Here is an 18,308-nt window from a genome sequence, read left to right as displayed (position 1 = left end):
ACGCGGGCCTCTCACTGTTGTGGCCTCTCCCGTTGCAGAGCACAGGCTCCGGACGTGCAGGCTCAGCGGCCATGGCTCACGAGCCCAGCCGCTCCGCGGCACGTGGGATCTTCCCAGACCGGGGCACGAACCCGTGTCCCCTGCATCGGCAGGTGGACTCTCAACCACTGCGCCACCAGGGAAGCCCAGGCAAAGGTTTCTTAGCTATGACACCAAAAGTGTGTGCAAAAGACTGTTTCCAAATGAGATCACATTCACAAGTACCAGAGGTTAGAACTTCAACGTATCTTTTTGGAGGACACAATTCAATGCATAACAAGTGTAGTGGTTCCCAGTTTAGGGATTGCTTCTATGTTTGATGCAGGGGAACTGAGAATTTCTCTATATACTAAGTGCAATTCCCATACTGTGTAAGTAAAGCAGCTTCCATATCTTTGCTTACTTTTCTTTCAAATGCAATGATGGCGTTGTAATTAATAAATACAAGTTCATTTGAAAATATTATGAGTTTGTTGTAGCTTTTTGGCATTTATTCAATTTGTGGATAATATACCTCTAACTGCTATTATGTGGATCTCTGCTTTGTCTGTTTTTACTTTTAACAGCAATAGTCTCTTTCACCTATTTTGTGCCGAACTTTGACACTCAGACACCAAAATAATGTTACCTTGGCCCTTTGTCTTACAAAGTCTGTTCCTAAAATAGCTCCTTCAGCTTCTTGCTTCTGTGTGTTTCCTTAAGGGATAGAAATGAGTTCATGGGATTGAGCTAGGGGGATTGAGACACTGCTGTGTCTTCTCTTTTCTGTTTACCTGGTATACACAGAAACTCCTCTTTACTTCTAGCCAAACTCCCATGTGGATTCCTTACTGTAGATAAATTCATCTTAAGGAAGAAATCAAGAGGGAGTGCATAACTTGAATTACAATGATATTTTGTTACAACATTGTTTATTATACTAAAAAGTGGATCTAGCCTAAATATTTACAAATGGGAATTGGTTAAATTAATTAAGTAGCTATATCACAAAGCACTTTGCAGGTATCAAGAATTATCTAGAGCCCTGTTTTTTTAAATCTTTATCTCATTTGTAAGTTCAATATATACAATAAATAAAAGCTAAGCAGCTCTGATGTATAGGGAACCTAGAGTCTTCATCTACCCAATTTTGTCCTCTGAGGGACCTCTTTCGAACCTCTAGGATTTTATGCAGCACAATTTAAAACCAGTGCTGTAGTGAAAAATGTAATGATGTAAAATTATGTTGATATTAAGTTTAAAAAATTACCAAAACAATATGTCCGTTATGCTTTAAGTTTTATAAAGAGAACGTTTGTACACTGTTTATACTATATACAAATACAGTAATCTATATCTTGAGAAAAGATGGGGGAAATATTCATTAAAATGCTAGGTGTTGAGATTATAGCTGATTTTTGGTTTCTGTTTTGTCTTTTTAATTTTTAAATTGTGTACATGTATTTCTTTGGGAATAAAAGATATTCTTTCATATTAAAAAGTAGAGAACCATTGCTTAATAGGAAACTTTACATTTTGGGAAAGATAACAGTCTCATTCCTCAATCCCTTGAGAGAGAGGAATTATCTTGAAAATGTTATAAAAATGATATTAGTAGCATAGGTTTATTTAGAAATTATTAATATTAGTAGTCTTATGTGTTAAGCATGTTAGAGGATAAGTCACATTTTTAGCATCTAAGGGAGAAAATGGAACTGAATGTCAGTGAATTCAGAATGAACTGAACTTTGTAAAGCAATGATTCTCAATTCTGGGATGATGTAAGAAGAATGTCAAAATAATTAAAACACCCTTTCTCTCTGCCTTTCCAGATTAAGTGCTCTGGTGAGCCATTGTTACTGATAAGAGTATACCTCAACTCTAGTTCCTTGGTTTTAGATCAGGAAAAACTTCTGTAGAAGAAAGGGTGAGATGGCATGCATATCACTGATTTTCTCACCTTTGCTCCACAAAATTAGAGGTTTTTTTTTTTTCTTTGCGGTAGTTTGAAAGTTTGGGGTATTCAGGTTGGCAGCAGAAAGTGTGGTTTTATGGTAAACTAAGTGGACAGTTAAGAGGAATTGAGGAATTGTTGATATTTGATGGCAGAACCAAAGTGTTTATGAAGAGAAATGTCTCTAGTTTAAAACCAAAATTTTCATCAGATCATTCATTGTATACATAGACAGTAAAAGTATTTTCAATGAAAAATAATCTCCTCAGAAGAAAATAAAACACTTTTATGGATGTGGAAGGTGTGTTATATGGAAAACTTAATTGTAATGATATTGGCTGTGATCAGTTTTTTTAGTAGTCTTATCTTTACCTATATTTTATATCCGTATAGCCTCAAATTTTCATTATTTATAGAAATATTTCACCAACTAAGGAATATGACTTAAATATAAGGATATGTAATCAAAATACTTACCCATAAAGCATTTCTTATATAATTTATACAAATCGTAAGTAGAAAACATAGAATATGCTCAATCCTTATTCCCTTAGAGTTCTTCCTGGAAAGTGTATGAGGTTTTTATCTCCTCAAAAGAAATAGACAAATGTTGGTTTAGTTCAAGGAAATTGTGAACATTTTTAGAGTATGTGGGAACTAAGTTTATACTTTTCTCATTCCCTATATTTTCTTGTGATTTGGGGGGCAATCCTTGCCATTTAACTTGGGTTAAGTATAGCTATGGCAGTGATTAGCCTTCCTGTATTCAAGGAATGAGTGCACACCAAGTACCAACACCTGAAGGTAAGCAGAGATCAAGAATAATCTTTTGTGATTTGGGAGTTAGTGTAGTTTCGGTTATTTTTCCTTCTCCCAAGATTTTATAAATAAAAGAGTCCTATTCCTGTAATTGTGTTGACACTTGATAAGAAATGTTTAGGCGCACTTAAGATAAATCCATGATAATTTGTTTTCTTGTTTAATTGGTATTCCTTGCTAAAGAATTCTTTTTTTTTTTTTTTTTTTTTTTTGGTACGCGGGCCTCTCACTGTTGTGGCCTCTCCCGTTGCGGAGCACAGGCTCCGGACGCGCAGGCTCAGCGGCCATGGCTCACGGGCCTAGGTGGCCCATGGCATGTGGGATCTTCCTGGACCTGGGCACGAACCCATATCCCCTGCATCGGCAGGTGGACTCTCAACCACTGCGCCACGAGGGGAGCCCCAGAATTCTATTTTTAAACTGATACATAATAATTTAAATTTTGAGTAGAACTTTTTTATATAATAGAAAATAAAATATTATTTGACATATTTTATATTATAATTTTATATTTTATGAAATTGTCAAGCTCTGATTAATGCTGAAGCTTGTCTCAGTGGCACCTCAATGCAAAAGGTAAAAAGCTAATAACTAAGACTTTCTACTTCTTCAGAAGCACAATTGTATCTTCCTGCAAATTTGCAGAAGAAAGCAGCTTGTCCTAACAAATTTTGCACATTGTCACTTCAGTTTACAAAATATGAACATTTAATATTAATGTATGTTATGTAAAATCTTGTTGGGAAACATGCCTATCCCAGATTGAGGCCTTTTATTCTCTCTCTCATTTTTATTTTCACAAACATACCCTGAAATAGGGAGTTATGAAACAAGATTAAGATTTAAATCCTTATCTAATGAAAATCATACATTGTCCCTGATTTTTAAGTCATGAGATTATTCCGTAGAGTCCAGTTTCTTGCTGATATTTGTTTAATAATGGATTTGATGGTTTGAATGGTATTTAATGAGATGAGGATACTTAAGTAGTTTGAGGGTCTCAGACTTTTTCAAGTTTTTTTTTTTTTACTCTTTTTTCTTTTGGAGTGAATAATTTGAAGTCTAAAAAGACACTAAGTTAATGGTGATACTCATGATCTCAAAGGAAATTTATTTAGAAACCTTACAGGAAATACTCACAAAAGTGATAATGTTCCAGATTGTCAATAAAAAGGTGAAAGTTTAATAAGCTGTTATTTTTATTGTGAATTACTTTTTCCAGTTCAGAAACAACCAATATACAGTTTATAATAGCTCTGGCAGAGGGAATTAAAATAATTTAGAATTTACTATTTGATTTGTCAAAGTATGTCCAAGAAATAAGAGACATTTACTTAGGGTCTGTCTTGTGTTTAAGTTCTTCAGTAAAAGTGGCAGTATACAAGCTATGTTTTAAAAGTTAATTTGAGACCTTACATTACATTCTAGTGAATCATTTTTGGATTTTACACAGAACTGAGCTCCTTGTTCCTTGTCATTCTGTGGTTTGTATTGCAAGGTCCACAAGTTTAAAACTAATAACACCATGAAGAATTCTCCATGAGTCATCCTGTCAGCTGTAGCTTCTGCTTTAGAGCCTGTCTGATATAACTAATTAATGTTTTATTGCCAGCTCTGCTAAACTTTTCATGCTTTGGATCTGTATGCTAATAAAAAAGTACAATGGTAGATAATGTTCAGACTCTTTTTTTGGCTAGTTCCAAAATTTTTAGTTCTTCTAGTGACTCTAAGCTAGACCAGTTATAAATTATAGGTGGGGGCTTCCCTGGTGGCGCAGTGGTTGGGAGTCCGCCTGCCGATGCAGGGGACACGGGTTCGTGCCCCGGTCCGGGAGGATCCCACGTGCCGCGGAGCGGCTGGGCCCGTGAGCCGTGGCCGCTGGGCCTGCGCGTCCGGAGCCTGTGCTCCGCAACGGGAGAGGCCACAGTGGTGAGAGGCCCACATACCGCAAAAAAAAAAAAAAAAAAAATTATAGGTGGCACAAGAATTTATGACTGGTGTGTTTTTTTTTTTTGGTGGGGGGGGTAAGGAAGTGGTAGTGGTCATTTACTACTTTTGGTTCTATGAATCTTGCTGTCCAGAGATCTAAAGATTGAATTAACAGTTCAGCTGAAGTCAGTACCATGGTTTGAATCCCTATACTTACGGGCGCTGTGTATTGTAGACAAATGTTCTTTTAGCTGTTATGTTTGTTATTTTGTGAAAAATGATATAATACTTGAGCTAGCTGGTTCATATTCATATTAGAGTAATTTCAAAATTAAGTGCTATGCTTCAGGTTATTTAAATTATTTAATAGAAATATATAAATGAAAAACTCGATTTACATCTGGGACACAGAATGCCTTAATCATTCTTGATATTTTAAAGGAGATGAGGAAATAATGGACTTTTTTGCTAAGTGGCAGGTATGGTCAACATAATTTCACTATGTTTAAAAAAAAATCACTGACCTTACTTGCCAGGAAAATTAAAAGTTTTGGTCGTAACCCGATATTTTTTCTTACCCTGTAGCATCTGGGAAGTTTGTTAACTTGAGTATTGCCATTAATTTTATGTAATATGACTTGGCAGGTTACGTTTATAGTTTCATCACTGGCTTTGAATTATGCATTTCTGTGGATTTTACTGAGCTAAAAACCGATTGGAATATTGTTAGTCTTTATTTTTATTTTCGATTGAATTTGAAGTCATGCAGCTAAAGTTCAGATTTTATTTTTGTTCTCCCTAATAGGTAATAATAATTAAGTGGTTACCATGTGCTAGGCAGTGCTTTTCATTTAATCCTTCTCATTTTCTGATTTAATCCTCAGAACAGACTTGTGAGGTAGGTCTAGTATTGTCACTGTTTTACAGATAGGTTAAGCACTTGCCCACGTTCAAGTACCTTCTCATTGTGAAACTAGAATATGAACCTAGTTATATTTTTTCTGAGGAGTCCCTGAACCTAAGGCCCTGAGATCACTTGTAATTTTCATCGACTATAACAATATTGGAATAGTCTGGTTTTTTCACTATTGTTTATTATCACTTTATGAGGGGTTGAGCCTTAGAATTATCTTAATTGTTATCTGTTTTGCAGAGTTCTTTGTCTAGTAACTCTCCTCACTGGAGTGATTTTTTTTTCCCCCTGCATTTTAATATCACTAAAATCAGGATGTATCTTACAATGGAATTTTTGAGAATTCTAAATTTAGTAGCTAACATTGTTTGTTAATAAAAGCTTGACCACTATCCAATGTAGGTAAGATTTCCTTAACTTCCTCCCCTTCATTTCAGTTATCCATTATTAAGAACCATCTAACTCCCAAATTCCTCATCATAACTAAACCCAAGGGAGAAACATCTAATATCTTGGAGGAGGCAGAGAGTAGGAATTAAGGTTTGATTGTGATATCCCTCTTTCTGCTTTCAGAACACTTCTCACTGGAGTAGTATCAAAAGGCTAGCTCTTTTCTCACCAAAATCAATAAAAGGAAAATACAATTTCTAGTAGGCTATTTATTATAAGCAAATATGTGATGACACAAAACTTTGGCAGTTCTTTGCAATATTTTAGATCCAGAAGAAATTCTGTTTAACGATCTTAAAAGTTTTAAGTTTTAAAATCTTAAAAACAAGTATAACATCGTGTATGTGTATGTATATTGTAGAATAGTTAAACCTGTCTGGAACTTCCCTGGTGGCACAGTGGTTAAGAATCCGCCTGCCAGTGCAGGGGCATGGGTTTGAGCCCTGGTCCGGGAAGACCCCACATGCCGCGGAGCAACTAAGCCCATGCAACACAACTACTGAGCCTGCGCTCTACAGCCCGCGAGCCACAGCTACTGAGCCCACACGCCACAACTACTGAAGCCTGCGTGCCTAGAGCCTGTGCTCCACAACAAGAGAAGCCACCGCAATGAGAAGTCCGCACACTGAAACGAAGAGTAGTCCCCGCTTGCTGCAACTAGTGAAAGCCTGCGTGCAGCAAAGAAGACCCAACACAGCCAAAGATAAATAAAACTAACTAAATAAATTTATTTAAAAAAACCCAAAAAACAAAAACCTGGGTAAAAAATGGAAGTTTTACTCCACTATATATTAATTATAGGTTAGGGTTATTTAATTACCAAATCACATTTCCCTCTATAATAACATATTGGGAGGAATGGGAAAATAAAAAATTGGGGGAGGCCTTTGTATATTGCTACCTAGTGATTTAATGCTAGAGCTCAGAACTAACAAGGAAAAGGCATGCTGAGTCAAGTGAGTGAAAGTATTGTGACATTTAAGGCCCTTGGTTAGGATTTTTGGCATACGAATATGCTTAGTATAGGTAATCAAAAATGAGGGCATCTAGTCACCTTATCCCAATGGCTCAAATTCCTGATAACCCTTTTCTTTACATATTATGGTTCTTCATATTGGCAGTTTGACTTCGTCTTATAACTAGCAGAATACATATACACATATATAAATATGCACAAAACATGTTCATTGTTGGCTAAATGTCTATGTCATCAATATGATACTTTCAAAAGCCAGACACATTTGATTAATTAGGCATATCCAACATGTCAGCATTCAGATACAGCTGTTCTACTTAAATATCTAACCAAAGGAGATTTTCACAATTTTATGATTGGACTATACAATGGACAGGGACTTGAAAATAGGATTTTGTACACCAGAATTGTTTCATCAGCCTTGTGTTGGGTTACTCTGTTGCTTAGAATATGGCCATTTCTTAGCCTTTAGACCTACCTTTCTGTAGCATTTGATAGTATTATCTCTTCTTTATTGGTTCCTAGGGCAACCCTTTCTCCATTCTGATTTATCTTCTTAATCTCCTTCTTTGGCTCTCACATCCTTTCTCAGTTGTTCAGAAGCTAGGTTTCTTTTCCCCAGGATTTGATCCTTGGTGTTTTCTCTTTACCTGCTGTTTTAAATTTCAGTGGCCATCAGTGGGTTGGTGACTCAAATCTACAACTCTAGCCCCAAGTTTTTCTTTGGGGTTCTAGCTTTCTATTTCCAGTTATCTGATTACATCTTCATCTCAATATCCAGCAGACGGTAGGGATTTTACAAAACCATGGGATTCTCTTGGTGATTTTCTTAGCTGGAGCAGAGGGAAGAATGAAATAGCCAGGAGGGCCCTTGACTTTGTTACTTGCATACATGCAACTGCACATACATAGGTACATACATATTTGTTTGTTTTACCACATACTTTAAAGTGGAATTTGGTGACTAGAGAAAAAGTATTGTGATGTAAATAAAGCTTTTCTTGAGAAAAGCTCTTTGTACTTTCTGAATATAGTAAGTCGATTATGATAAGCAAGTTATACTGTAGGGCGGTCCTTCTTCTTTATCTTTTCATTCCATTTTTGTCCTCTTTCCCTTCCTTTCCATTCCCTGGTAAGAGAAAATAACTCAGGAAACTGGTTTACAGTCAGTAGTCTGGGAACTTCCAGATTTCTTTACCAGAATCTCTCTGGATGATGCAGTTTCTGACGCAAGCAGCATTGTTTTTGGGTAGGAGTTTTTATAATGGCTGTCAGGCCAAGTGGCTAAGGTTGCTAACTGCAGGTATTGTCCTTTGCAGAAATTCAGCTGGGAATTCTGCCAACTTTTATGTTCATCTTTAAATTTAAATCCCATTCCCTCCCACCTCCCCCAACAAGTAAGGATGGACTACTTAGGAACTCTTATTTCTGAAGGTTTGGTTATCTTTTGTAATCAGTATATTCTCTAGAGCAGTGTCCTCTCTTTTATCCCGGAACCCCCTTTCCTTATTATCCCTAACTTGGTCGTAGAGTTAATATGCTATCGCTTATTAGGGAAGTTTTTAGATTCTCTGTCTTTTTCTTTGAATCAATTTTTATTTATATAGGAGGTAAAGGGATTTGTAATTAAAGTTGTATTTAGACTAAGGTTTTGTTTTTTTTAAACTAAACCACCTCCATGCCAAATAAAATAGTCAGGTATCATTTTATGTTTTATTTCTTACCACCGTTACTAGTAGCCTTAAAAAAATTTACTGATATTCTTAATAAGCCCTGTTCTTATCACCTAAATAATCTTTACATAAAATGTTATATGTTGAGATAATTCTAAAAAGGACAGAAATGAGAAGAGGAATGGGAGGATGTTTGAGAACACTCTTTTAGACTTAGGTTAGCATTTATGTATAGCATCAAACTCTTATCAAGAAGCCTCCAGTAATATTTCCTTTAAAAAAGACAACCAGGAGAAAAGGCTGTGGTTCTTTCAGCTTACAAACTGAAAAAACATTTAAAGTACCTTTGTTTTCTACTTTTGGAATATATTTTTAATAACTGATAGTACCCCAGTGGTAATTTTTTCTAGATTTCTGGTATTACCTAAACATAAATAATTGAGAATAATGATTTAATCATGATCAGAGGTTAGACACAGACCAACCAATAGAGCAGTAATAAGTATCCAGATATTTTGAATGGGGAGAGGTGAAGAAGGAACTTTTGCTGGGAAAACTAAGTATAATATTTTAATGGTAAAATATTTCTCTTTGCTTAAGTTTTTTTAATCTGTAAAATGGAAATAATATCTTCGTAGTTATTTTTTTAGGATTAAAAAATATTACAAGTGAACAGTTCAGAATAGTGCTTAGCATCTACTAAGCTCTCAATAAATGTAGCTATTGCTATTATTACTTGAATTTTTAAAAAGAACCCATACTCGGGGACAGCTGATGGTAAATACACCTGCAATTTAAGATTTAACAAAGTAGTTAAGATGTTAAAAAATGGTATCCAACTCCACCTGTTTGTTGAATCTTGCTTTGGGAAAGTTAGTATAAGATTTAAGTCCCTTATTCTGGTTTTGTAGAATGAATAAGCTTAATAACAATCTTGCAAGTGAAATAATTACATCTATTCTTTTTGTTTTTTCTTTGTTTCAGGTTTCCCCTCAAAAAACCTATAAGGTAAGTTGTTCAGTTGCACTTCATATGTTTAGGTTAAATTTTACTTAGAAGTGTTCCTTCAAAATTATGGTGCATTTTTGTGGTTTTAGAAAATGTGGATTTAAGTAGTTTAAAGTTTCAAAATGTTTTACAAATTTAAAATATAACAGGTGTTGCATATTTTTTCTGGAAGACAACATTATTTTGATAACATTTCCAATGTTTTTAATATAAGCATTTTAAAAGTTTGTTCAAATTGATACTTAAGATCACTCCCTATGAAGAGATTTAATTTTCAAATCTATTGTGACTGTTTTCAGTTGTGAGTAGCTTGGGGAGTGTAAATGGATTGCCAGTTTTTGATGTGTTTTATCACTTGGGTAACTGTAACTGCCTTTTTAGTTAATGAACTTTGACAAACTGGATCAGTCTTAATTACCCTAAGACAATAAAGGAAAAAATCCAAAATGTCCAAATATGTCTGTGCCTATATCTCCATATTTATTCATTTCCTGGGATTAAATGCCTCTTCCTCAGTACTCGTTCTTCAGCATCTTTTTTCTCTTTCATCTTAATTGTTGTATGTGTTATTTAAAATGTAGGTAGTATGTCATTCCTAATTATTACAGTATTTTATCATTTCTAGTGATGGCATAGTCCAGGATACCAATGCTAATCTTGGCATTTCAAGTAATTAGAAGTGTATGTATTATAGCAGTGGTCTTGTTTGCTGCCCAGCCATTATCTGATCAAGTATAATTGGGTAGGTCATAGGAAGAATAATAACTCTTATGCCATCTGGGCCTTGGAAAGACTTCTGTGGCAAGAATTATAGGCAGGCTTTAAGAGAGCCTTGCCCTAGAGAACAAATGTATGGATACCAAGGGAAGAGAGCAGGGGCGGGGGGGTGGGGGGTGGGATGAACTGGGAGATTGAGATTGACATGTATGCACTAATATGTATAAAATAGATAACTAATAAGAACCTGCTGTATAGCACAGGGAACTCCACTTCACTGTACAGTAGAAACTAACACAACATTGTAAAACAACTAAACCCCAATTTAAAAAAAAAAAAAAAGCCTTGCCTAAGATTTTTCTTTTTTAAAACTGTTCTCATCCATGCTGTATTTACACAGTGTTTTTGAACCTGGCCATAATATACATAGGGTTGGGGAATATGTTTAATTACTTTTAGGTACTGTTCTCTTATCTGTTAAATGGAAATAATAGTGATTAACCTGTGAAAACCACTAAAAGGTTTTAAGCAGTTATGTCTCAGAATAAAGTAGACTTTATTACTAAATACCACTCATTATTTTTAAGCACTTTTTATAACCAGGTAAATAGACTCTGTATCAAACATAGTATAGACTGAATTTTAAAACTCCTTGAAAAATATAAATTAGAGAGTTTTATGAGACTGTGTAAGGTAAACTGATTTCTTGGTTTCTCTTTGTAAGACACACTTGGGATTTTTAAGTTAAGTTTTTATTCCAATTATTTCCTTATAGTAAAATATTGAATTGCTTTTATTTAATTTAGGCATGGAAGTATTTTGAACCGAGAGTCACCAACAGATAAGAAGCAGAAAGTTGAGCGCAGTACATCACATGATTTTGACCCCACAGGTAAAGCGCTTTGTTCTGCCAAAGAATATTGAGAGTAGTGGAGTTTCCAGTAATAACACTTTAAGCTGCATGACCACCTGAAACACTCAGCAGTAGCTGTTTGATCTGTTTAAGACTCTCCTTCCTCTTCAATTACATAATATAAAACCTTTGCACTTAGGAGGAATACAAGCATTTTTAACTTTCAACACTGTGGATTCCACTATGGAAGCATCGTTATAGACTCTATTATATTTTAAAATAATGATGATAATAGAAATGGTTATTGTATCATAATTGGAGATTTTGGTCAGACCAAGAACTTGGGTAAATCCTAGGTATGAACAGTAGTATGTTTATAAAATCAAGGCTATATTCAAGGCTTGATAACAACTACATATTCTGTAGTCATCTAAAAATTCAGGTGTGATCATGGTAAATTGGAGTATTAGATAAAATAATTTAAAATTAATGATCATCTCATTTTAGAATAAGCAAATGAATAGAAATCCCTTTTTCTTCAAAGAGTATTCTAAACTCAGACAGCTGTCTTTCAACCTCAGTAGTGTTGATCTTTCCTAGAGTCTTCATGCTGGTGGACTTTTGACTGTTTATATTCGTAATTTTGTATCTATAGGTTGAACCCCTCCTGTAATATGTAGGCCTTTGCTTTCCCCTTGTAAACCCACTCAGTATTTAATTTAGAAAAATTGCTTGATAATTTTGCTTTTGTCATTTGAAACTTATTCTTTGTTCATATACTCTTTTATTACTTGTATGTTTCTATGACAAAAGATGAAGTAAGTAAATGCTAAGGTCTCAGATACATAAATATAATATATCTATTTTTAAGTATTTTCACTTAGAAGTAAAATTTTTAATTTTTAATGGAGTATTTTTTGTGTCTAATTAAGATTGTTTAGACTTTTAGTATAGACTGCTAGTTTATTTTGAAAAATATAAATATTATCTAGGACGGGAAGAATGGGAGGTGAATAGCTACTAAGTTACCTGCATCTTGGGTGGTAGGTGAAAAATCCCAATCATCAATTTAGGAGGCTTTGGTGGTAGAAGTATGTAATATGTAAGTTCTTGCATCTCCATTAAGAAAAATCCTTTATTTCTGACACCTAATTTTGATGTCATAGGGCTCAGAGGCTTTCATTTATATGATTAGTTACTGTCTTGATAATTAGGGTCACATGTTTCTGCCCTATGCTCATCGAAGCATTATAGTCTTGTTAGATTGACTTGACTCTGTATTGGTCACCTGTGATGTGCCTGTCTCCAAAGACAGATTAGCAAAGTGGTATTCAGTGCTTCATAATGAGATTATTACAGCTTTTAGTACTTTTGTCATCTCTACAATTGTCAGATGATATATTTTGTAGACTTTTCATGTATTGTTTTGTTTGAACATATTTTTATTGCACTGTCTTTTCTTTGATAAATCTAAAATATGTCATTACCTGTGCTGTTTGTGACTATTCTAAGGGCTGTCACCTGTGATGTTCATACTTTGTGTTTGCACGATTTAACTTGATCATGATTCATTCCTTTTTCCCCCCATGAATTTTTCCCCTTACATTGGTCTCCATATTTTCTATATCTCTCTCCTTTTCTCCCGCTCCTGTGCAGATAGCTCCTCCAAGAAGACAAAGTCTAGTTCAGAGGAGAGTAGATCCGAGATATATGGTAAGCTAATGTAGCCAATTCAGCCTTGCACCTTTGGAGCTTGCTTCATGCTGTTTCTTTTCTTTCTTTCTTTCTTTTTTTTTTTTTTAACTGCAGTCTCTTTTGTGTCTGCTCTGCATGGCATGATCTATTGCAGGGAAAGGGAGCCTGGGGTTTTAATGTGGCTGTGATGTGGAAGCTTAAGGTTGCTAGAAACTAACATTGTAGAGTAAGAATAGGCACATTACCCATCTTCTCTTTCGTCTTGTTTATGTTAGGAAAGTGATTATCTCTAATATGTTTGGGTCAAGTTTCTCCATATAACATGGATGAGCTTTGAATTCTTGGCATTTTCTTCCCATGTCCCGTTTGCAGAGTTTGGATCATGTAGAATTTCATCAGTGCTACCAGTCTTTTTCTCTAAGTATAGTACTGATATAGTTTGATGTGTTAGCAGTTCTTTGGAATTTTAATTTTAATTGTTTATTTTTAATTGCCTCATCATCTGGAAATGCTGTTCTTGTGTAATTTATCCACAACAGCAAAAATAGCCTAAGTATTTTATTTTTGTAGCATGAAGAATGTCTCTGCCTTTCATAAGTTTCCCTAAAGCTTATTCTGAATGGGAAGATTTCAAAATGACACCTTTAAAAAATAATCTTCGCGGGCTTCCCTGGTGGCGCAGTGGTTGAGAGTCCGCCTGCCGATGCAGGGGACACGGGTTTGTGCCCCGATCCGGGAAGATCCCACGTGCCGCGGAGCGGCTGGGCCCGTGAGCCATGGCTGCTGAGCCTGCGCATCCGGAGCCTGTGCTCCGCAACGGGAAGAGGCCACAACAGTGAGAGGCCCGCGTACCGCAAAAAAAAAAAAAAAAAAAAAAAAATAATCTTCGCAAAGAGCAGCTTTAACCTGAATGGTCAAGTTTTGCAACAGATGATTAAAACACTAATATTTCCAGGCTATGTCCTGTCTTCCAAAGATAATATAAACCATGTTTGTGAATTTCAGACATATTTTTCCTTTTCCTTTTCTTCTGCATAGTTTTACCTGTCCTATTTTCTTGATTTGGCATCTAATTAGTGTTTTGAGAAAAGTGGATAAGAGAAGCACTGCCTGGAACCTAGACTTTTTTTTTTGCGGTACGCGGGCCTCTCACTGTTGTGGCCTCTCCCGTTGCGGAGCACAGGCTCCGGATGCGCAGGCTCAGCAGCCATGGCTCACGGGCCCAACCACTGCGCCGCATGTGGGATCTTCCCAGACCGAGGCATGAACCCGTGTCCCCCGCATCAGCAGGCGGACTCTCAACCACTGCGCCACCAGGGAAGCCCTAGACTTTTAAAATAATCTCTGAAAGACCAATAAGTTTTTTTTTTTTTAAAAGAAGATTCCAAATTTGGCCTCAAAGGAAAACCAGGTCTTCTCCAATAGAGGCCAAAAGTCTATCAAGTGGAAGTTTCCCTGGGTGTATGTAGCTGTTTCCTAGCTTGATATACACATGAAAGGAAAAAATACATGAAAATGCCCCCTTTCTCTTTTAAGACACTTTATAATTTATATCTCCTGACACTTGAACACATAATGGCAGATACTATTTAGTATTATGAGGCCTGTGTTTGGTTATAAATCAGTTAATGCTTCTGTGTTAGATACATGCATATAGTTTTTTGCTTGGGTTTATGTGACCAGTACTTTTTCTGTGTAGTTAAACCTTTTACAGTAGTTCAACAGGAAATGTGTACCATGCCCTATAGCATGTCAAGTTCATGCTTTTTCTTCCTTCCAAAGTATTTGGCTCCTCATAAGTTCTTGAGACCCTGTCTTTCTGTTCTATATAAAGAACTTCCTATGGTTTATTCTCTTCTTAGGAATGTGAACACTATCTTTATAGCACCATTCTTTTCCAGCAACCTTTGCAATGTTGTAATTTCATCTCCCCCACCATTTTCCTAGATCTGTGGTATGTATGCAAAAGCTTGCTGTTTGCTTTGGATGAGACTAACAATTTAGGAATCCATGACTAGAAATAGTATACTAAGATTTTTCTTACCAGAGATGGGAATATTAACACTAGTTCAGACATGCCATTGGCTTGGTAGTAATAGAAACATTTTAAGTGGTAATGGGGAAGTAAGGTGTGGCTTCTCTGTGTTTGTTTCTTGAGAACCCTTGAAATACCTTTTTTGGAAGGAACTGAGCCATGAGTTCTCAAAAAGAACTTTTGAGAGGGATGAGTTGATCAGAACAGAGTTAGCATGCTAAATTAAATCTCTTTGACATTACAAATATTTTATCACCTGTGTGAATAGACTTCTTCAGACTGTGTGCAGTTAGCGTGGGTGAAAAGGAATCTCTAGAGAGTTATGGAAAGCTTGGAAATACTGGAATATGACTGAGTAGAATCATAGCAACTGGTGACATTGCTTTAGTGTAGGGTCTCTTAACAATCCCACGTTTAACTTCTAAGATTATATACATTGTCTTCTCTTGGGGTAAAATTGTTAGCTGGGTACTTCACACAAATACTAGTCATTCACTTACAAATTATTTATTTAAACTTTCCTAGCCATTTTTAGAGCCATTTTGTGAGACAGATTTACTTTGCTCATTTTAAGAGGAAACCAAATGTTTGTTTTGTATTCACTTCTTTGTTAAGTTTCTGCCCAGCGCAGTAGGTCAATATTTGTTCCTTTTCCCCTTATTTTCCCCTCTGAACCTTTTGGAGTCTGTTGACCGTGTACAGGTATATTTTCTGATCTGCAATTTTAATGATACTTAATTTTCTATTTTCCTTACTAATATTGTAATAGAGAAATTTTGTGGGGGTTTGAGGAATATGAGAGATTTAACAGGGGAATTTTGAGTTAGTCTACAGCTTCTGTCTTGGTGTCCTGAAGAGATTACAGCTGATGATATTATGTACAAGAAAATAGACCATGTCTTTTTGAAACTGTCTTAGTCTTTTTCAAAAAGACTTCTGTAACAAAATACCAGAGGGGCTTCTATAACAAGATACCAGAGACTTGGCTTAAACAACAGAACTTTTATTTTCTCACAGTTTTGGAGACCAGAAATATGCAGTCAGGCTGCCAGCATTGGTCCGGTTCTGGTGAGAGCTCTTCTCTGGGTTTAAAGACGGCCACCTTCTTGCTTTGTGCTCACATGGTCTTTTCCTTGGTGCAAGCATGTGTAGAGAGGGAAACAGAGAACAAACTGTTTGGTATCTTATAAGGATACTAATCCCAGCATGAGGGCCTCACTCTTATGACCTTATTTAACCCCAGTTCCTCCCCAAAGGCCTCATTCCCAAGTACTATCATGTTGAGAGTTAGGGTTTAAACATATGAATTTTGTGGGGGTGACACAAACATTTAGTCCATAACAGAAGCGAATTGTTAGTACTTGAAATATCCAGGTTTGGATACTTCAGAGTGTATTTTCTTTAATTCATATTTCTTTTTATTCCAGCTTCTCATATCTGTCAAATGAAAACTTCTTGGTTTGATTTTTACTCTCACCAAGTTATTATTCTCTGTTCTTTCTTCAACCTTGCAAAGAGCATTCTACATGAACCTTCTGTGTCCTCATAAATCACTCACTTCCTAACCTCTTCAGATCTGAACACATACTATCTGGAAGGTGAATCAAAATATCCAACTTGAAAATTTATGAACTTTTTCTCAGTTCTCACCTTCCCCTTGTGCCATCAGGCAATGTTGATGCCCCTTCTTTGGTGTATATAATATTAAGTCAACCTGTTTCTTTTCTCTTTATAATGGTTTTGTCTTTTCTGTACTTGCTTTCCTTTTCCTTCTTATAAATATAGGCATGACTCAAGTTTCTGTCCCTGATTTTTCTCCCTGTTTCCAGTCTCATATTTGTAACTGTTTGCTGAATACTTGCACTCTAACTGTCCTTCAAATCCAAATGAGCAGTCTGGAATTTACCATTGTTAACTGTGGCTGGAAATCAGTCTGCCCCTTGATTTCCCTGATTCTTTTAATGACTTGGTCATTTTCCCATTTACTTAGTCTTATTTTCTTAAATTTATCTTTGACTTCTCCGTTTCTCTTGTCCCCTATGGTCAGCTACTTGTCAGGTTTAATTGGTTCTGCCATCACATTATTTTTCACCCCCTGCTGTTCGGTTTCATCTCCACTGCCTTGTTCAGTTTGTCATCATGTCATTAGACTATTTTAATCGACTCATAACCTTCTTTCATGTTTGTTTCACATCGATTCACTTCCTTTTCTCCATTCTACTGTATTCAGTCAGATGAGTGTTAACTGAAGTAAGGATTTGGTCATTCACTTTTTGGGAAAGTACAAATAGTTCTTAAGATATGCCATAATTTGTTTCCAATTCATCATTCTCCATTAATCTAGTACGGTTCACCCAAAGGTACCAGACTGTCCTCCAAATTTTCCTTTCCCAAACGTGGCTTGGTCCTCTTTCTTTGCTCATGCCATTCCCATTGTTTTGAATGGATTATCTCCTATAACTCGCTATTAGAATCCTCCCCATCCTTCACGGCCTAGGTTCAAATACTACCTCTTTCATAGGGCTTTCCTAGGTTTACCCAGTTACTTTTGTTGTCTCAGCTTTGACATCCTGCTTTGTATCAAGTTATTTGTATTTTTATTCATCTTTGCATCTCCCATAATGCCTGACACACTGGAGTCACTCAGTTAAGTGAGTTTTGAATGAATGGCTGTTGAGATTGGGATGAAGTATTTTAGTAAAGAGAATTGATGGAATACAGTGTTGATCCATCATAATTGGATTTTTCTTTCCTTTGAAAAATTTTAAGGTAGAAGAAAATGTAACTTTGAAAAGAGACTTACTGTTGGTTATAGTCTAAAAGAATGGAATCGGCATGCTTGGAACTTAAGCCTCCTCTTGCTGGCAGCATTATGCATTTAGAATCAAGAAACTTCTTAATCAAAGGCTTATCTGAGGCCTAACGCATAAAACATGATGTCTGGCAGCGGTTTAAAAATGAGCTGTTCTTATGGAGTTGCACGTGGTCTTTCTCCACACCCTTCCCTGAAGCTAATTTTTAAGAGGTGAGACTTAGAGAAGTTTGGTCATGCAATAAAATCAAAGGTGAAGAAAGACTAATGTGCTTTTCCTAAAGTAAATGCAGTATGAAAGGTTTAGCATGTTGCCTTGCATTTTCATTAGTTTTCTGTTTGGCAATATAGTTGTTGCATTGTTCAAGGAATGTATTACAGTGAAACTTGAGAGTACTTTTTCACCTTTTCAGAATACCTTAAAGACTTCTTCCCCTCCCCACAGCAAAGCATTAC

At 35.9% G+C, this 18,308-nt stretch overlaps 1 protein-coding gene across 5 annotated transcripts in view; it reads left to right on the top strand.

Moving 5' to 3' along the window:
- Nucleotides 1–18,308, top strand: part of ARHGEF12 (Rho guanine nucleotide exchange factor 12) — a 145,030-nt gene that overhangs the window by 54,250 nt on the left and 72,472 nt on the right. For 3 of the 5 annotated variants that reach the window (XM_032639869.1, XM_032639871.1, XM_032639867.1), the window contains exons 2-4: nt 9,717–9,740; nt 11,264–11,349; nt 12,967–13,023. In XM_032639869.1, coding sequence (XP_032495760.1) covers nt 9,717–9,740; nt 11,264–11,349; nt 12,967–13,023 — 167 coding nt within the window. The remainder of the gene's footprint in view (nt 1–9,716; nt 9,741–11,263; nt 11,350–12,966; nt 13,024–18,308) is intronic. The other 2 variants (XM_032639870.1, XM_032639868.1) reach the window with 1 other exon arrangement.

Source organism: Phocoena sinus, chromosome 8 (genome assembly GCF_008692025.1).
Source record: "Phocoena sinus isolate mPhoSin1 chromosome 8, mPhoSin1.pri, whole genome shotgun sequence".
Classification (NCBI taxonomy): domain Eukaryota; kingdom Metazoa; phylum Chordata; class Mammalia; order Artiodactyla; family Phocoenidae; genus Phocoena; species Phocoena sinus.
The sequence above is the reverse complement of the archived record's forward strand: the minus strand, read 5'-3'. Positions and strand labels throughout refer to the sequence as shown.